Genomic DNA, 21,214 nt, shown 5'->3' on the forward strand with positions numbered 1-21,214 from the left:
GGCTTGAAAGGAGTGCTCTCAGGGTGCCAGGATTTCACTGGGGGGTGGTGTGTGGTGAGGTGGGAGGGAAGAAGGAGGGAGGGAGGAAAAGAGAGATGGGCACTCCATTTTTAAAGAGACCCTGAAATAATGGCTTCTGTAAGAGTCCAGGCAATCAAAGAGGTGTGTTCAAGGACATAAGTACATTTGTGCCAAGGGGAATGTCTTTTATGGTAAATTAACTCCGGTTAAATTGAATATTTGTTCAAAGGGAAACTCTAGTAGTTAAAGCTGGTATTATCAGTAGCGCTTCCCCGCCCCCCTCCCCTATGACGGTGAGAAAAGGGATGCAGGGTAACGCACAATACAAAGTGATGGTTTGTGATTTGTTTAAACATTTCAGATTGAACATTTCTGAGAGAGAAATGAGTATTTATTTGGATTAACCCTGACTGTTTCTTCACTTATTTCATCTATAAAGACGGTCAACTTTATCCTGGCTTTTCAAAAAGAAGAAATGACATACACAAAGGAAATTAACGTCGTGAGAACGTTGTTAGAGGCTCTGCGTCCGGGAGAGCAGGGAAGCTGCTCCCAGGGGTGTGTGCCCTAAAGGGTTAACTTGGGGGAGTTCTCGAAATTTCCCCGACTTTACCTGTCTTCCTAGATCCACCGCCCTCCTCTCCCAGGCCTCCTCAACTCCCCAACCCCCAGCGCCTTTCTTCTTTGGGCTCCAGGTTTGCCGGGGCTGCAGCTGGTAGATTTGGCAAGCTCGCCTCATTAAGAGCGCTCTTTGAAAACGGACTGTGTTTGAGCATTTCCCTAATGAGGACAGGACGGGGTTAAAAAGTGACCATTTCATGGTTGACTTGAACCTGCCTATGTTTCTCGACGTGTCGTTGTGAAATGCTTGATGTGGATAACTCCCACTTGCTGAAGGAAAAAGTCACTGGTTCCTTCAGGTCCGCGAAGGGGAGGGAAGGGGGGGGGGGAGGTGGTGGACAGAAGCCGGGGAGGTCGAGGGAGAGGAGAAAGTTGAGAGGAAAAATCGGGAGGGAGGTAAAGAGGATAAGAGGAAAGGGGAATCGAGGGGAAAGCCTCGAAACACCCCAACAGCACAGTTGGAAGCGGGGGCAGCCCGCCCTGGGGCTGAGGCAGCCTAGTCTCCTTCGCGGCTCCAGCCGCCCCCCCAGCTAGGTAGACGCGGAGTCCCTGGCATTTACTTTTCCTGTCTCCATTGTCTGGACAGCCTTTGCTTCTACCTCTTTCCCACCCACTCCTTGTCGAAAAACGGAATTTGGGGGGCGGTGTGTGTGTGTGTGCGCGCGCGCGCGCCAGAGAGCGTGTGCGTGGATAGAAAGGGTGCAAGGCAAACCTCCTCCCTCAAAAGACCCGAAATCAAGTTCATTCACTCGGGGCCTGCAGTTCGCAGCCGGAGTGGGGGCGGGCCCTCGGCGCCGGAGCGAAGCGGGCGCAGCAGCCTCTGCAGGGCTGCAACAGCACACGCACCCCGGTCGCGCGCGTGCCCGCCGGCCCGCCCGCCCCGCAATCTTGGGCGCGCCGCGGCCCCGCCCAGTTTACACCGCGGCGGGGAGGGAGGTGCTTTCTGCCGGCGCCCCGGACCCCAGGGGTGGGGGTGGGGCTGGGAGCGAGCCAGCGGGGCTGCAGGAGGAGGAGGAGAGCGGAGCGGGCCGCGGGAGGAGGAGGAGGAGGAGGAGGAGGAGGAGGGAGCAGGAGGCGGCGGTGACGGCCGCTCGGCCCGGTCCTGCCACTCCGAGCTGGGCCACGTGCATGGGGCACCCCCAGGGAGGGCGGCAAACCGCGGCGAAGCGCTGCACGCCGCTCCTGCGGAGCTGCCCCGGAGCGCAGGCCCGGCGGACCCCGCCCCCCATACGCGCCCGCGCGCCCCAACTACTTGAGCCCAAGTTCGCTCAGGCCCCCGCCTCTCCAGCCTCCCCCTCCTCCCGTCAACCGGCGGGCTCGGTGGACAGCGCCCGCCCCGGGTGCGAGAGTCGGCGCCCCAGCCCGGGCCCCGGGGCGGCCTGGGTGTGAGGGAATTTTCCATTCGTTCCTTTCTCGGGCCCGGACCCGCTCAGTGTTTCTCCCACTTGGATGTTCCCGCGGCTTAAAGAGTCCGCAGCGAGCGCCGAAATACCTCTTCCAGGGCGGGTTTTCGGGGGTGTGTATGTGTGTGTGGTGGTGTGGGGAGGGTGTGGGACTTGCCCAAAGGGCGGAAAGATCTATTTTAAAAGAAAGAAAGAAAAAAAAAACACCTCATGGTTTTGTTGCACTGGTATGAGACCTTTGAGAGAGAGAGAGAGAGAGAGAGAGAGAGAGAGAGAGAGAGAGACACGCTAGAGGAGGAGGAGGAGGAGGAGGAGGAGGAGGAGGAGGAGGAGGAAGGTGGGGGGCGGGGGGTGTGGAGAGGCTGGTGCAAAAGGAATGCGCGTTTGCAGGAGGAGGAGTAAAGCGATGATTGTGTAATTAAATAATAAAACAATCCTTAAGTCTGATTTGGAGAGAGCTCGAGCGGGGTCCAGAGGGTGGAACCGGTGAATTTTTCAACTTCCAAGTTTTGCAAGGAAAGAAAGCGAGAGAGAGGGAGGGGAAAAAAGAGCCCAGAGCAGAAAAGAGGAGTTTGGAGCCTAGCGGGAGAGCGCGATTGATCGCCTGGGATTTTTCAGGAGCTCGTTCCGATCTCCCTGGGCTCTGGGCGGCGGCGGCGGCGGCGGCAGCAGCGGCAGCGGCAGCAGCAGTAGCCTCGCTCGGCCGGGTCAGACGCGGGGCGAGGCGGGCGGCCGGGCGTGGAGGAGCCGGCGCCGGCAGCGGCGGCTGCAGCGAGGGACTGCGCTGGGAGCCTCTTCCGCCCGGGAGACCGGCGCTCGCGCCCCCTCCCTCACCCCGGCCTCTCCCTTCTCCCTCACCCCACCCCGCCCCCACCCCGGCCCTCTCCCGCGCGCGCCCCGCCACCAGCGCGCACTCGCTCACGCTCCCCCTCGCGCACACACATGGTCGGCTCGCGGCAAAGTTTCGCCTGCGATCGCCTCTCCGGGATCCTGCCGCAGTGCTCCGGACTGTAACCTTGAACTTTCCCAGTGCGGTGACACATTCTCTTCGCCTCTCCCTCCCGCGCTCTCTCCTGCACCCCCCTCCCCGCCTTTTTTAAAAAAGCATTTCGCCACCAACCACCACCCCAATCCAACCCACACCGAACCTTTGCGCACCCCCTAACCCCCAACAACAACTGCAACACAGAAAACAAATCCCCCAACCCAGGCGAAAGGCAGCCAACACCGGCAGCGGCGACGGCGGCGGCCTCGGCGGGCACGGCCAGCGCGCTCGGACGGCCAGAGGGTTAAAAGTGTAGATTGGATTTCACCCCGGGAAATCTAGCACGCCGAGTGAACTTGAATCTTTGGCTATTTAAGGAGGACCGGGTTTGTTGTGAAGTTGCGGTGATCCGGCGCAGAGCCCCGTCCTGATTGATCGCCTCGCGGGTCTCAGACGACTGTAAAATGAATAGATGAAATTCTCGCTTCTCGAAGATTTTCTTGGGCATCTCCGGGAAAGCGCGTTTTAAGGCGAAGTCATGATGTATTCTCCCATCTGTCTCACTCAGGTACATGTCTCGGTCGCTCTCGAGTTTTCTGTCTGGCCCGCAATGCCTTTGTTTTGTTTCGTTGCTCTGGTCTGCAGCGTTAGTGAACCTCCGCACACCCGGGTCCCTCGAAGAAGTGGCCCCGAGTTGCGGTGGGATTTGCGGTGCGGCGTGGAAGCCGACGCGCGGCCCCTAGCCCACGGCCAGTGCGCACACCCAGCCCCGCGCCCTGGGCACGAAGAGCGGGCGCCCGCGTGCTGCCGGAGCGGCTGGGCCGGGCGAGGCCGCCGAGGGTGGGCAGGGCCCCGGCCCGCGAGGGCTAGCCCCGGGGGGCCCCCCGCGTACCTCCTTCTGCGTGGTGCCCCTGCCCAAGGTGTTCACCACCCCTCTCGTTTGATCGCGCGCGCGCTGAGGCGGACTCCGGCTTTAGGGGAGCTTTAGGGGGGCCAAGCGCGTGTAAACAGCCAGTGAACTTGGGCGAGGGGTCTCTAGCAGGAGTCCTTGTGGGCGCCTCTGGACTCCGCTGCGGGCAGTGGGCGGGCGAGGGAGCGATCCGGCCGTGGTGGTCCGGGGACCCGTTCCTTGGCTGAATTGGAGGATCCGAAACTCGCCCTGCGGGATCCGCACTTTGAGGTTTCCAGGGATCGCACCACGGAGGCGATCTTGACGTTGACACCGGTCAGTTGGTTGTGGTGAAAGTGAAGGACTTGCAGGAGAACACGTTCATTTTGTGGAGACCTGTTTCTTCGACGATATTTAGGTGTAGCTGCGAAGGCAGAAAGTCATGCTGGACAAGGAAGGACATTTAGAAAAAAATAATTCACTTTGAAAATTGCCCTGAGACTTTAGGAACAATGTTCTGAAATAACATACTGACTTGATACTTTCTTAAGAACAGAATTTGTACAGTTTTAAACCAGGCGATCGCATGTAAAAGTGACGAGATCCAACAGACTTACGTGGGGGCAGTTTTCACTGTTGCCCAGCTTACTAACCAGCTGACGAACTAACTAAATATGTTAGCTCAGAGTTATTCTGAAGCAGTATTTTAAACCTCTAAAGGTGTGGGACAGTCAACTTCAGCTTTTAGGAGGCAATAGCATGATTGGTAATTGATAACCATTTTCTTTGACATTCCCATAAAAACTAAACAGTTAAAGAAGTGTTGCTTAGTCTTAGGTGTGTTACAATTTTTTAAAAATCCGATATCACAATGATGCATTTTTATAATGGACAAACAATTAAGATTTCAATTGTATGACAATTAGAAGCCATTGTGATTCAAAAGGACTGAGGCATTCATAAATTGTGAATGAAGATGAAAACAATGATAAGGCTTATTACTCAGTGATTGGATACAGTCCTGTAGCTTTTTGGCTGACACATTTTTTATTGTTTATATTTTGTTTGGCATCTGAGTATGATTAACTTAGATATCGCTATTTTCAGCAAGTAAACGTGCACTTTAATTTAACAAAACTGGAAAAATGAGTTGTTGAGCTATGTGTGCTTTAAAAACTATGTATAATGACCAATAAATATGATGATGGAACTGTTTCAGGTATAACGAATTGCCTTTAGTTGTTAAAGTTACCTTTCATATTACCCATCATCCGGATTTTTTTTTCTCTTTCTGGTAAACTATGTCCATTTGATATTACTTTTACATAATTGAGGCAGAGTTCAAATAAAACAAGTGGAGGTAAGCTTTTCACTTACAAAGTACCGAATCACTTATTCTCACCTGTACAGGATTGCTTTCCTGTATTAATTTATATTTCCAACATTGGCTTTTCAGAAACACTAATGCTACCGATTACATTACATTTTTAGTTTCCTCTAAATAAGTATTGGAAGCTCACTAACTTTATCTTAATTTGTATAAGTTAAAAATATTACAGCAACAGGACATATGGAATATTAAAAGCATATACGGCATTATCATTCAGCTATGACATTAGTATTCAAGGAGGCATACTTACCAACACTAATTCATGATGACTAATATTCTGTACTATTTTAATAATGTAAGTCTAGGTTGACTTATTAAAACTGTTTTGGGATTTAAGGCCTAAATTAGAAAAGGAATTTTAGCTTTAGAATTCTCACTTAACTAATACTGTCTATGTGACGTTGTAGGTTAATGTAAGGTATTGCAAAAGTAAGGGTGCATTAACCGTGTTGCTTTTATGTCAGACCAGTAGTTTAGTTCTGTATTACAAGAGCCTAATAGCTATAGCAAAACGTTTTTTAGGATATGTAAATAAAAAATAGAGAAACAAACATGCTTAATTGGTTGAAAACTTTACAAAGTGTCTCAGTTGTTGCAATAAGGTTTCAGAAATAATTCTAATTCAAAAGGAGCTACAGTTAAAGTTGATATTTAGCAAATGTTATGCAAAAATATAAGTACGTCGATATAAATCAATATTTATACATCGGTATAAATCAGATATATGAAGAAAATTAAGAACCATCACCTATGACTTAATATTTGCTTTTTCTAAAAATAATGTAAATCCTTAATAATATAACTTTCATTTGGCATGATTGCAGTGAATTTTTTTCTTTCATTGTTTTTCAAGTTCTTTAGGTACACTTTTAAAATAGTTTATTGTTATATAGCAATGCTCCAAGAACACCTAGTATTTACTCTTAGCCCTATATTGCTCTAATTTTCCATCCCTTTCACGGAAACTATTGTTTCTGTAAAGAAAAATAAATATGTTTAGTGCAATTAGGACTGTTTGCTTTTATATTTGAAATTTGTAACTTGTTTAGTTCAACTAAAGGAAGTTTAAACAGAATTACTGAATCTCAATTATATTTTAATAAAAATTCTGCAAGAGCAAGGTGGCATATTATTGTAGTATAGAGCCATTAGATCTTAGATCACATATATGCTTTGCTTTAAAAAAACTAATTTTCATAATTGTTTAAAGAGTTATTGTGACAGCCTATGAATTGGACATTTGAATACCTTAATCACCTTTTTGGATGAAGTTTCTATGCTCCATATTTATATCCCTCAAAATTATTAAAAGTATCTTGCAACTTAGCATTAGAAAATAGTCACACTTAGAAGATGACATTTTTAGACATGTTAATACAGAAATGTATGTGACTTATAGCAAACCCAACTTATTATCATTTTATTTTTGAGGCTATGTCTCCTTGTCAGTAACTGTTTCACTTGAATGGAATCCGCATAATTGTAAAGCCCTGAAAGATATTTATAAGGCAACTTTGTGGACTGAGAAAGTTTGCTACTTCTGTTTATCAATTTAAAAAAAGTATGTTTTAAAATATTACTTAGCAACATTGGCAGCAAACTCAAGGCAACTTTTAAAAAACATTGTATTGAGTGCATTTGCTGAGAAATTCCAAATTCACCCCTCAAATTGCATTTTGATTGTTTAAAGTAATTTATTAAAATTTTGAGATTTGTTATTGAATAGATGATTTGAAACTCAAATAAATTTAATCAGAAGTGTGTTTGATGTCTTTATAAGAGAGAAATGTCACTGAACATAGTACTTAAGGATATAAGTGCTTAAGAGTTACCGCATTGCTTAATATCTGTTAAAATAATATTGCATTTTTAAAACATGGCCAGGGTAAAATGAGCGAGACAAAGCTGCCCCCCCCATGTTCTCTCTACATCCTCAAATTTTAGTTTGTGAGTGTATATATGTATGTTTTTGAATCATATCAATAAATCATAGTAAAAGTCAGATTATAGGAAGTGAGTTCCCTATAAGTTGAAGTCCACACTTCCTTTTGAGCAGAGTTTCCTTTTGCATATATTTCTAAAGGGGATAAACAAAGTTTTTGTAGTTACAGTGAAAGCTGAAAGCATGGCATCAGAAAGTGTATGGAGATAGGGAGGTCTTATCATGGGCTGTGGTTGCTGTGAGCAGGGCTGCCTTCCCACACAAAGAACAGATTGTGGTTTAACTCTTTCCATGGCCTAGTTTAACGTGCTCACATAGTAACCGAATTGTTCAAATCTCTGCTGGAAACTACTGATCGGTTTAATGATTTCCTCCATGGCATTTGGTTATGGCTCACGCTGTGATGTAATCATCTGTGTTCTGTATTGTTATAAAATTTTGATTTATACTTACTCCGCTGAAGGGACGTTTTACGGCAATATGTTAAAACACTTGATAACCACATTATTAATTGGAGGGGACATACACACCTCTTCCTTTTCTGATCTGCAAACTGCTAACATGCTGTAGTCTTCGGCATTGAAACTTTTAGTTTCATCATAAAAAACGGATTCCTAACTATAGGGAATTTTGGGGACACCTTTGTTAGAATGTCATTAGTTGCACTTTCATCATCTTTAACTAATGGAATTCATCAGTCTGCTGATTAAATAGAATTTATTCCACGTAGTTCAGGGTGACTAACACTAGTATGTAAATTTTAACTTGGCATAAGATCAGTTAGAGAAAGTTATTTTGTGGCTGAGGTGACGGTATAGTCAACGTGACCAGAGTAGTGGCCTCGGTACAAGTTCTTGTTTGGTTCAGATCTTGACTTATTGCACACATGCAGTATGCATGCACACGATGTTAAAGTCTTTCTCTGAACAGGAATAGGCCTGAGCTTAGAAGACAGGTTTTACCTACGCCAGGAAGTAATGAAACACTCACTGACTGCTTTGGAAAGTAGCTTGAAATATCTGTAGGTAAAGATTATCTGCCACTCCTCGTGCCTCGCTTCCTTGAAAAAGGCTTAGATGAAACAGGCAGGAAAAATGCAGGAGCCTAAGGTAAGCCACTGAATTCAAAAGACGGCACTCACTATACCATCTGCACACGTGCAAATTCACACGCACTTACATACGTGCACTCATGGTCCTGTCAGAGAATTCATGTGCGTAGCAAATGAATTGTATTGATTCCACAAAAGCAGTAAGTGACCAGCAGTGCACTCCTGGTGTCACCCTGCCACCGCATACAGAGACACAAAGAATGTAAAGTTGGTGCCAAGTTGCCATTTTTCATTGTTCACCTCAGATTGATTTTTAAGGGGTTTAGAATAATTGCCATACTCATGTGATCAGTTAACAAATTAACTGAGTCTGTGGGGCTTCTGATTCTATAGGAAAAGCTGCTGGAAGAACATTCATGTAATTTTTGTTTTGAACTTTATAAACTTTTATTTAAAAATACTAGAGTGTGTCTGTATGTCTCCGAGAGAGCAGGAGAGTGTGAGTGAGTTGTGTGTGTGTGTGTGTGTGTGTGTGTGTGTGTGAGAGACAGAGAGAGAAAGAGAGAGAGAGAGAGAGAGAGAGAGAGAGAGAGAGAGAGAGAGAGAGTGTGTGTGTGTGTGTGTGTGTGTGTGTGTGTGTGTTGGGGGCTAGTGTTGGCAGTGGAGGGAGCGACTGCATTGCTTAAAGTATGGAAACCTTCTGTTCAGGACACTGATACGACAAGCTGTGTCCTTTGCCCACTTTCCCTTACTGTATACCGGTTTCTCTAGTTACCACTCTTGGAATGGTGCTGTTTCAGTGTTGGAATGTTGGACGTTTGATAAGAAAATGGATCAAGTTTAATGGCGCATGCTCTTTGTGCCACCAGCAGCCTCTTGCTGAGAGCATGCTCCAAAAGCGGGAACTGTGTGGCATTACACTGAGCATCTATATGCTTTGTGTTTCTGTGCCACAGAGAAGAGAAATGAACTGTGGCATCGCTCCTGCCTTCTGAACAGCTCTGCTCCGATTAAAAAAAAAAAAAATCTCACTGTGTTCTTTGTAAAATGGTACTGCGTAGTGTTAGTTGGTCAATCAAATATTTAAATATTAAATTAGGTGCCAAGCACCTTGGTTACTTATGTGTTTAAAGAATGTAGGATGCATGGGAACGAGGGGGATGGGGCCAGAATGGGAATTCAAATATAAATCTTATTTTCTTTTTAGGAGGGAGAATCAACCTGTGAGTTTTGGTGGAAAAGGGACAGCTGGGCATACTTTATTTTCTCCTTGTTCTACTATTTTGATCATTTTAAATAAGAGTGTTATTTTTATGCATAACTTTTTGTTGCTGAATTGGGAATGGATTGTGGTCTTTTTATTTTATTTTAGTTTATTTTTGAGCCTTTAAAACTAAACTGACCATGTGTGTCTTCTTTTCCTCCATCTCATTTTCCACAGGATGAATTTCACCCATTCATCGAGGCACTACTTCCACATGTCCGTGCAATCGCCTATACTTGGTTCAACCTGCAGGCTCGAAAACGCAAGTACTTTAAAAAGCATGAGAAGCGAATGTCAAAAGATGAAGAAAGAGCAGTCAAAGATGAGCTCCTCAGCGAAAAGCCTGAAATCAAACAGAAGTGGGCGTCCAGGCTCCTGGCCAAACTGCGCAAAGATATCCGCCAGGAGTACCGAGAGGACTTTGTGCTCACCGTGACTGGCAAGAAGCACCCGTGCTGTGTCTTATCCAATCCTGACCAGAAGGGTAAGATTAGGAGAATCGACTGCCTGCGACAGGCAGACAAAGTCTGGCGTCTGGATCTAGTCATGGTGATCCTGTTCAAAGGAATCCCCTTGGAAAGTACCGATGGAGAACGGCTCATGAAATCCCCACATTGCACAAACCCAGCACTTTGTGTCCAGCCTCATCATATCACAGTGTCAGTTAAGGAGCTTGATTTGTTTTTGGCATACTACGTGCAGGAGCAAGGTAGGAGCAGCTTGTTCTTTCTTCTAGCACCGCAAACACTGCCCACAAACCAGTGTATGGAATATCTGGCTTGAGTTAGATGGTCCTCGCGGCCCCCAGATCTCCTTCTTCACCTACTCTGGGTAGGGTGTCGTCCACGTAGATGTCCACTGCCATGTGCGAGCCATGGGAATAGATGTGGAGCTTTCATCCCTGGATGGGTGTGGGTATTTAAAGAAAGACCACAAAGAGATACGTTTTCAAATGTCTTTGAAATAATCTACTTCAGAATAGTCTGAAAAATACGGTGTATTACACTTCACTGTTTTGTCCTGGGCTACCTTCTTTGCACCTACTCATCTTTTCTCTATTTGCAAATGTCACTTTATTTAGGAATCGTCAACCCACTCTTTCATAATCTTTGTGTTAGCCTCATCACTAACGAGGGAGATGAACTTTGTTCACGAATCTAGTACTGTTGCACTGAAAATAAGAATTAACATTTCCTATTACAAAATGCTTAAGAGAGCCAATATCAGAGAGTATATCTTTGTAGATGTAGATTTATTTAATTTAAATATTTCTATTTCTAGCAATACCTAATTTTGATTGTATAATATTCACTGTAAATGAAATGATTATAGTGCTTGTTTATATTATAATATTTCCCCATAATGACTTGGGAACACTTAATATTGTCAGTTACTTAAATATAAATCATAAAACCTACCGAGGAGAAAAGCCACAGTTCTTCTTATACAACAAAAACAGAAAGTGGACTAGTTCTACTGGTTTAAAATAAATCTCAAAAAGAATGCAGGAACCACATACCATACCTATTTAAAAAAAATGCTCGATAAACAGAGTGGTATAAATGTTGCCTGAATAATTCAAAAATAGGTGATATTTTTGCTGAGTGTATTTTGAGTTGATGAAATGTTTCTTTATTCTTTTTATTTTTCTTAATGTATTTTCCTTAAGTAGGTGAGAATTTCTTTTCTTCAAATCAATGTGTCAGGATATAGATGTCCTTGTATTAGCAACAGTCCATAGTAAAACATTATTTTAAAAAACAGCATACCAAAAGTGGACTGAAGTTTGATCTGCCACAGATGGTGGGTTATTTCCTAACTTGGCCTGGCGGTAGGGAAAATGGCCTATAGATAGCCAGGTGGCAGGGGTTTGGTTATCTGATGTCTCTTATATAAATGTGAGATTTAATAAATTGGTATGAACTTTATTATCATCCGAAAGATAAAATACCAAAATTACTCTTTGACTCAGAAATCTAGGTAACTTACTATGTGCTTCTTGTCTTTATAGTTCCTCGATACAGTTTTAGAAAGATGCTTAAATGTCATTTAAATTTTTTTAGTTTGATTTTAAATAATGGTGCTGGACATCGTGCTTTTGGAAATATTGCTCTTTAAAAAAAAAACGAAACCATTACATTTATTATTTCCATGCATTTACGAATTGAAGTCCAAGTAATGATGGTTTGGGTAAAAATATATTTTTGCCCTGTGTGTCCTAAAATTAAAGCTCATTAACACATAGCACTTAATTTGATTGACAGCTGTCTAGGAGATGACATTTTAAGGTGGGCTGTATATATGTGTTGGATTGACTGTAACTGTGTCGTTACTGTGTTGTGAAAGTCAAGGCTAGAAGTAAAGTTTTAAAAAGTGGGTCATATAACTTTTTAGTGCAGGATAGGGAAGGTTTGCAAGCGCTTCACTGCTGCTCACATTTTAACGTGCTTAAAGGCTAGTCCTTGAGGTGTGCACGCATGTACATTCGCTCCCGGGGCAGGCAGCCAACTCTCTTGGTTGATGAATTGACAATAAAGAACATATCCTTTGGATTTGTGAAGATAGATTGAAGAAAGAAAAATGCACAAATGCCTTCTGCCTTGCACCATCAGTCATGATAATTGTAAAGTTTTAAGCAATTCTTGGAGACCATGTTTTTAGCTAAAATATTGATTTTGTTGTTGTTTTGCGTCTCTATCGTAAAAACCTTTCGTTATTTTACCTTGTGCATCTAATTTGTATCTTCTGTTACCTGCCAATGCCTCATCTCTTCTTAACATCTATTGGCTCTTTCTTTGAAAAAGTCACATCAAGATGCTTTTGTGTTTTCCCTTTTTCAATATATACATATTATATACACACACACACACACACACACACACATATATACTATATACATGTCAAATATAGGGTATGTTATTTTGCAGTGCAATTGATTGAAGAAAGCATCTTAAAGGATAAGTCTGGAGTCAGAGGGCTGCATATCTCCCATAATGACTTTTTATTTCTTCTCTAGAGGTAGATGAAAACTCACTTAAGTCTGTTTTATAAATCAGGTAAAGAAGTATAAAGGAAAACATGAAACAAAAATCGGAGAAGAAAAATGTTATATTTGCAACAGAATGAGCAACAAAATTATCTTTCCCCTATTTTTCTTTCTCACCCCACTTCTAAACGACTGGGAGGAAAACATGAGAAAGAACAGAGAGAATGCCAAAGATGGTTGCCACTGGCATCAGGATTGGCATCAGACCCTCTTTGTTTAGCTCAGGATGCCTGTGATTTGTTAGTTGGCATCCGCATTGCAGTGTGGAGTGATGTTACAATATATTGACAATTTCCAGATCTAGAAATGTCAGTAATCCTCTTGGTTATTTATACAAGATCACAAACTGCATCTCTTCTGGAGGATGAAATAAAGACCAACATATAATAAACTTCCATTGTTGACCAACTTCCTATGCTTTTCTTTTTCCCTCTTTCTCTTTTGGTTCAACCCACACTTCTTTTTTTTCCCTCTTCGTGCCCAGCAGCCTCATCTTTTTTGAAATGTGGAAAGAGTTACTAGAGCTTTGACACGAGCTGTAGTATTACATGTGCATCTGATATGGTTTGGGGAAAAAATTATGCATTTTGAAATCATTTTTGATATATAGTTCATTAGACTTTTGCATGACATGGCCGCAGAACAGTATTTTCTTGAAAGCTAAATGCCTTTGTTATTCAGCTTCGTCTATGCATACAGCCTGGTTGGCCACAGTTCAGTCCATTTTTCTATTTCTCTACATTAGTAAAGGGTCATATTTGATGTAGGCATTTATAAAAATATGTAAACCCCCACCCACACTTTACCTAAAATACACACATCATTTGGAAGTAACTGTGTTTAAATCCATAAAATCATTTGACGTTATTGATTCAGAGGGCTGCGCTTCAGCTGTTTCGTTGCTACAAGAACCGCCATTTTGTTTGTGAAGTGCCAGGCGAGGGGGAAAAAAAAGGCAGACACTGTGCTTGATGCCAATAATGGTTGCCAGTGGCACCGAGGTTGGCATCAGACCCTCTTTGTCTAGTTGCTGAATGCCTTTGATTCGTTGGTTGGCATCCGCATTGCAGTGGGCACACTGGAAAGTTTTTGACAATCTCTGAATGAAAGCTGCTTGCTTGTTTGCTGCAGCAGACCTTAGCTAATACAAAACCCTTCCTTTTTCTTTTTTCTTTTTTAAGTTTTTATTTTTTATTATTTTTTAAGACTGTGACAGATTAAAGGAAAAAAATAGCTCTAAAGGGGCCTCCATTTTCCCAAAAGATATTAAAGATGTCCAATGATTCTTGGGCAGGTGGTACCTGTTCCCCATATTGTCTTTGTGATTGCAGTCATGAAAGCAAAGCAAAGCAAAACAAAACAAAAGCAGGCAAGCCTTGCACAGCACACCTTACTGGGACAGAAGTGGACTATACGATGCGTGGCGTGCTATGAGACGGCTGTGGAGGACAGGCCAACTGTAGTGATCTGTAACTCATTCAGTATGACTGACTACTGCTTTCAGTCACATCACTGCTTATTTCTTAGGCAATTTTTGGTTCCCTCAGATTTTTTATAGTAACACGTTGAGAGGACCTTACTTTTCTTTCTAGTTAGTAATGTGCGACAGTGGAAATGTTAAAAAAAAAAAAAAAAAAAAAAAGAGAAAACCTTAATGAGGAAACCTGCGTGTAAGGTCTGATATAAATCATTCATTCCTGAGTGTCTCAATTCTGCATCAGAATGTTGCCAAATTCTCAGTGCACAATTGTGCACACCAGGAAAAGCCACCAAAAAGCTAACATAATTTTGGTTGAAATTTCTTAGATAGTTAGCATTAATATTGCCTTCTGGTTAACTACCATTATCTTGTTAATTAATAAGAAGGATTAGCCAAAGGGCTGCACAGAAGGAAGTCTCCTCTATGGGAGGGAGGCCTGGAATCGCCAGGCTGTGTCTTGTCTGAAGGGACAAAAAAGCAGGGTGGGGTAGGGTAGTGGGGTCTGGGCTTTCTCTGAAGCAGGGAAGGGTTCTGAAGAAAGAGAGAGGTCACAACACATCAAGAAGTTAAGATCTCAAGAGACGGTAACTGTTGTCATGAATTTAGCAGATTAGAGTTTAAACTAAGTCAGCCTAACTGATGTTTGGACTGAACTTTGCACTATCATTACACATGTTTTGGAATGCTAAAGAGAGTCCAGGAACGGCATGTCTCTTATGAAAGAGGACTTTCCTTCAGCCTTGTGGCACCCTTAAAATTGTGATCCATTGTTAGATGGCAACTTTTGTTGTTTCATTGTTAAATATTATGATTCTTAAAGTACATTTTGAAGTTGTGAAAAATGTGACTTGTTTACCGGGAAGTTGTAATCATTATTATTATTTTTGAGATAGAGTCCTTCCTGGTTGTCTCGTACCATGACTGAGGAAGCAAATGCTAAGAATTATTTCCCTCCTTCAGTTACTGACTTTTAGAATCCTTTTGGGTAACAATTATTTCTTTATGAAAAGCTTAACTAGATAATTGTTTTCAAGTTGGCAGCATATTTTAACATTTTAATACATTTCACTTCATTTGCAGGTATTTCCCATTATGGGGAAAACGAAGCTTTCCTAATTTGTTAAAATGAGGCTGCTCTGTAGGAAGATTTGGTATGCTGGCGTTGTGAAATGCTCAGGGAGCATCAAGTCTGTAAGCATGTTTGATTTAGGGGAACACTGTTAAGTTTTCCCATCTAGCATCCTGTCCTTGACTGAACTCATGAACTCTAGTGCTCATTTGTTTGCATTCTGGCTTACACACAGTTCACCAGATAAAGAAGGGCTCTTATTGGCATGTCTTGCTCCTCGGCTTAATGAGACTTTTGTGGGAACATATATTGTCAGATAAGATACTTAGCAATTTTCTCACTGATAAGAAGAAAACACAGTCTTAGGGGCCAGAAGTTCGCCCTCTATTCCATAATGTCCCTGCCATAAGAGAGCTTGGCTAGACAATTCAAGAGTTAAACTCTGAAGCCCCACTTGCCAGCTGGGAAAGCTTGGCATCTGTGTTCTGATATGGCATACTAAGCTCTTGCCTTGCTGTTAATATGATCTCACTTTTCAAAGGGAAAGGACAGAGAGAGAGAGAGAGAGAGAGAGAGAGAGAGAGAGAGAGAGAGAGAGAGAGAGAAAGAAGACTCCTTTGTTATATCAATTATGATTTTCAAATAGTTAAAAAATATACAGTGACTCACTTTCTGGAGGCAGCAAAGGTTGGTAAAATATTCCACTTAAAGCATTAGGCATCCCTACTCATTTATACACAGCACTACACATTTTGTAATAAAACATATTCATCTAGATAATGGGTTTGGATTTGAACATTTAGTGCAGTATGCCTCTTGTGTGGTAAAATAACTCCATATGTAAAAGAAGTGAAATGATGTTCATTATTCAGGAATAATGGTAATCTGGGGGGGTTGTGAGTTGCAGTGACAGGAGGTGATGCTTGGGTCTCCCATAGGTGGCTCCCTCCCTGCGAGTGTGCCACTGAAGACTTAGAGCCTTTCAGGGAGGCCACCTATCACCACTGCTTTGGTGCTTTAAAGTTTCTGTTTTCAAAAGTAGTACATTGGAAGAGTATATCTATACATAGTTATATAGATTTGGTAGGATTTTTTATTTACTTGTTTTTCCCTAAATTTGGGATTTAGGAGGAAACTGCCAAAAGGAAATGAAAGTTTTAATCCTCCATTAACTTTTTCCTTTTAAATTTGGCACTGTGATTTGAAACAACAATCCAAGATATCTGACTTAGTAAAGTCTCTCTCCTCATAAAATTTCATTATGCTTGATTGGATGGAAAACCTAGACCAGTGGGCTTAAAAAAGAAATACTCTTTTAGAAAAAAACTCTTACTCTTGCCCTCTGCCAACTAGTTGGAATTTCAGTACCTGAAAAGGGAGGGACCCAATGGGAGGCCGAGTCAGAATTCTCTGGAATTCTTGAAGTTGAGATAAGTAAGTTTTCATTTCTGTCATCCCAGTGGCTTACATGATAACTGACTTTATAATCAAAGGAATAATTATTGCTTTGTGTGGAGCTTAAGGTTTGGAGAGAGTGGAAATAGCATATGAAACACTTATTAAAATAGAGACCTCTCAAATATCTGAAAATTAGGGGCAGAGGCAAGGGTGATCCCTTGCTCTGACTGGAACTACTTTTTTAAAATTAAAATTTATTGGGGGTGTCTATTGTTAGTAAAGTTACATTGATTTTTTTGGGTACCAGTTTCTCTTCATTCAACTTTGTGAAAGAGTAGCATTGCTAGCTTGCAGCTGATGAAAGTAGAACTCGTGACACTTGAGGGTTTTTTTCAGTGTATGTGCTGTGGCAGAGCAGACGATTAGCCAACATAATGTTCAAAGCAAAGTTTTCCAACTTTTTTTCCTCCATCCTTGTGGAGGAGGAATAATTTTAGAAATCTCAAGGACTAGTGGTTATGCGATCGGAAACTGGAGTTATTACAGCAGCATGCCTCAGTGCCAAACATAGCAAGAGGGGAGCTTCCTCTTAATCATGCTCACTTTTCTGTGGCAACATGGTATGTCGTCTCATTTTAAAGTACATTCTTGGGTCCTTGAACTCTATTTTTGTGATGTGGTTAATTAACTGAATTCAGTTGTTAGGATTTGGCATAGAGAACAAATCATCAAACTGCAGAGAACTTGTGAAAACTAAGTGCGTGTAGTGAGGAGTGAGTCTGCGGGATTAGCTTGTATTAGACTGAACATTACAGGATGTGAGGCTAATGGGACTTGAATGGTTGGGCTTTTGGGTTGTTATATTATTCAGAAAATTGGAAGAAATGGCTACCAATTAACCAATGAGGTGGAAAGACCTTGAGGCTGAATTGAAGGCCACATTAAAACACACACACACACACACACACACACACACACACAAAACACGCCCAAATCCTAAACATTTACATTAAGCAATGTTCTAGGATGGGAATGCAAACTGTTCTTGTGCATAAATATATTGTTTATAATAAAACACTCAGATACACGTATTCTCTGTTTATGATGATAGTTTAAACAGGACAGCATTGATGAATCACAGACAAATTAAAGGACTCTGAATAAGGACTATATAATTGAAAATATGGGGTGATGGATGAAGTAATTTTACTAGCTGAGAGTTGCCTGGAGGTTGTATATTTCCAGAATCCCATTTTAAGGCAGCTTGGAGCATGTAGTAAGTTATGGATGAAGCAGAAATCACTTGAAAATGGGATTTGTTTAAGCAAGTGCAAAAAAAAAAAATCAGACTTACCTTTCAAAGAAAATTCTTGATTCCACATACATGCAGTTTTAAAATTCTGGTTAGTTTCAACTCCATTTCTCAAAATAGAAAATTAAGTAAATAGGATTCAAGTGAATTTTAAAATACATGTGTCTCCCACAAACTACACAAAAGCATCGAACAAGCATCAGTTACTATTATGACACTAATGTATATTCAGCTGCTGAGTGATGCTGAAGACTTTTTAAAACTTGATTTTTCAAAACTCAGATTGAAAAAAAAAAAACCACAGAGAAATGCATTGCTGTTAACAGGTAGAGTTAGGACAAAAATCTAATAAGGAACGCAGATGTTAAGAAAGTTTGCAGGAGGGTGTATTTTGTAATTCGTGTGAGTAGAGGATTACATTTATGCCTATGATAATAACACCAGTATGTCAGTATGAAGACTATACCCCTCTATCAGTGAATTCTGAAGTGTGAAAAATGTTCCTGCTTAGGACAACTTGTATTTTATTATTCTGACATCTGCAGTTTCTGGATGGATTACCTTAAATTTGCTATGCTATGTTAAAAGCCTTGTTTTATGAGGTCGGTCTCAGCTTCTGGCCTTGGTGTCAGGAACCCTGCTACGTGATGCAACTTGCCTTGTTAGGTTTAATTGACCAAAGCTGATGTGTTAAAACAATTCATTTGTGCTGTAACTTATGCCCTGGCTAAGTTGCTACCTGAATCCTTTGACCTTGACTTGTCTGGGTCATGAAATGGCTGCAAGCTGTTTGACCTTTCTATTGTGTTGTAATGTCACTGTTTCCTCTTATTCTTTTATGGTAATAGCTGACAAAAAGCCCCAGCCCTGACTTTACACCCCAGTGGATTCAAGGCGTCCCTAGGCAGTAGCTACGTCTTCTGTTTGACATGGTCTGGCTGTAGAAGTGACTTTCTTTTGTTTGCTGACAGTGATGGGGACAAATTTGCAGCCCTCCTTGCTCCAGGAGGTGGGGGGATAGTATTCTGGCATTTGGAGGCATTTGGATTTCTTCTGCTTAGATGTTAAGTTTCCGAGGTTTATAATGATGCATATCACTGTTTCCTTTCCCCCCGTCTTCTGAGGTCAACTTTTCAGCTTTTTATATTTATGGCTTCCTTAATAATTACTTTTCAGCATTTTGAGCTGTTACAATAAAAATATTTTACTGTCATTATATAGAGTAAAAGTGGTAAATTTAGTTATGCTTTTTGATGACCAATGTGTAAGTTCTAAAACGACTGACTTTTAAACTTCACCCTCTAAATCTTTGTTCAGTATTGGAAAAAGTTGTATACTCAACATATAGGACAAAAACGAAAATTTTTTAAAACGAGGGTAATGTTGTAACTACATGTATTCCTCTTATAATTTTAGGGGAAGCCTCTTCTTTGTGACTTAAATAGCTAAATTTTATGACATAGCAGTGAACCATTAGTATATTTGAAGTTTTATTTCTGTAGGGATTTTTGCAAGTATGCGAAATTAAATATTTATGTTAATGAATATAAAAATTATTTTTTTCTATTCCCCACGAAGACCTCATATGCAAAAATAGAGAATTTTATCTCTATTCTCTTCTGAAGCAGTGAAACAATTTTATTTTTAAAATATTGGAAATGCCTTCTAAAATGTTAACACAGATATTTTTATCCTACCAAATTTTTCTTTGCCAAATATGACATTGTAGTTCATGAATTTTCCTATATTTGCCAGATTAAATATTTAAAATCCAAGCTGTTACATTTTATTTTTAAATTATTAGAGGAAAAAAGGAAGTTTAAGTTAGAATGTGCATTTCCTTACTTGTATGCCGCATACTGTTTATACATGTGTGTGGATACACTGACAGATGAAAGACAGAGTGGTATAGGCACTAGAACCTTGGAAAATAGCACCAGACTTTTCTATTCCCATTTGAAAAATATCTGAAATGGCAGGTGAGAGAGGTTTTCTTCCTTCTTTTTCTTTTCTTTTCTTTTCTTTTCTTTCTTTTCTTGTTTTTTCTTTCTTTCTTTGTTGTTGTTGTTGTTGTTGTTGTAGTTTGGAACTATTTTTGCACAGGAATGTTCACAAGATCCAGGAATTGAAATGCTTTTCAGCATTAATTATGTTGATAATCCAGCATTCTAGGGGTCTGAGGAGGAAGGGTGCATGAAATGCACTGAATCTGATTTTAATCAGTAGCCTTAGTTTCTCTCTCTTCTCTCCTATGAAAACCAGTCTATGAAACATCTTTTTTGGTTTTCTTTTTATTCACTGGTGTCCTCGGTGGTAGAGCCAATCGAGTTGGGTTTGGATATGGTTAGTGGGCTAATGCATCATATGCAGTAGGACTGTGCTTCAAGAACAGCAACCAGCCCCTGAGGGTTTAAAAAATGCCTATGGCTTCTTTCAGAAGTCAGCCTGAGTTCCTCCATTGAAAGAATTTAAAATGGATCTCAGCTGTTAAGTTAAAGAGGCTAAGTTCCTGAACCATGGGTAATTGGTGCGTGCGTGCATGCGTGCGGGTTGCAGAGTTGAAGAGGAGAAGTAAAGTTAGAGGGGGAAAAAGAGAGAGGTAGGGCTTAGAGCTTGCAGGAATTACTTAAGAAGGATGGTTCTTTCATGGATCGAGGAGTAGACAACATGCGTTTTAAAATATTCTGTCATCCATTGAATTTTGGATTCAATGCTTTCGGCATTGAGCACATCTCCCTTCTTCCTGACTTTTTAGTTTTTGTAGAGCATAGAAGGTAAGTGCACGAATCTGACATTTTGGGTTCTAGTCGTGGTTATGCCATTTATCGGTTTTGTGACCTTGACCAAGTCACTTATGCTCCATGTGCTTTGGTTTTCCATTTTGTAAAATGCGGATTAAAATTCCTACTTAACAGGGCTGTTTTAGGATTGCATGAAATAATTCATGTAAATAAAATATGTGAATAATATGTGAATAATGTTAATAATAGCCAGTATTGCTCTGTAGAAAGCAACATAGCATAATGCAGAGTTCCAGAGAAACTACCCAGTAGTGAATAGAAGGAGTGATTGAGTGTTGAAGCAAGAGGTCACCAATTAGTTGTTATGTATCTCAGGTGATAGAAAGGAAAATAGAAAATGGAAATCCTGATCAGAGTAATGTGCATAAATATTTGTGAGTAAATCCTCTGAATGTAGGCGCATGAAGTTAGATAGTTGTATATAGTCCTCAAATCTATTTAAATGGTATTACTGTACAAGTTCCTTTACATCAGAATTACCAGATAATTAATTTCTTGATCAATCTAAGAGTATTTCAAAGGCTTTCTGAATAAGTAACTCA

General features: G+C 41.4%; 1 protein-coding gene across 9 annotated transcripts in view; it reads left to right on the forward strand.

Moving 5' to 3' along the window:
- Nucleotides 1-2,387: 2,387 nt before the first annotated feature.
- NFIB (nuclear factor I B) overlaps nt 2,388-21,214 on the forward strand; it is a 213,540-nt gene continuing 194,713 nt past the window's right edge. For 6 of the 9 annotated variants that reach the window (XR_013994477.1, XM_081066981.1, XM_081066982.1 and 3 more), the window contains exons 1-2: nt 2,441-3,598; nt 9,744-10,275. Coding sequence is in view for 8 of the 9 variants with exons in the window: in XM_081066981.1 (XP_080923107.1) it covers nt 3,569-3,598; nt 9,744-10,275 (562 nt within the window). In the remaining variant the exon portion in view is untranslated. Of the gene's footprint in view, nt 3,599-9,216; nt 9,353-9,743; nt 10,276-21,214 lie in introns of those variants that run through there. The other 3 variants (XM_081066987.1, XM_081066988.1, XM_081066983.1) reach the window with 3 other exon arrangements.

Source organism: Rhinolophus hipposideros (assembly GCF_964194185.1).
Source record: "Rhinolophus hipposideros genome assembly, chromosome: 11".
Classification (NCBI taxonomy): Eukaryota; Metazoa; Chordata; class Mammalia; order Chiroptera; family Rhinolophidae; genus Rhinolophus; species Rhinolophus hipposideros.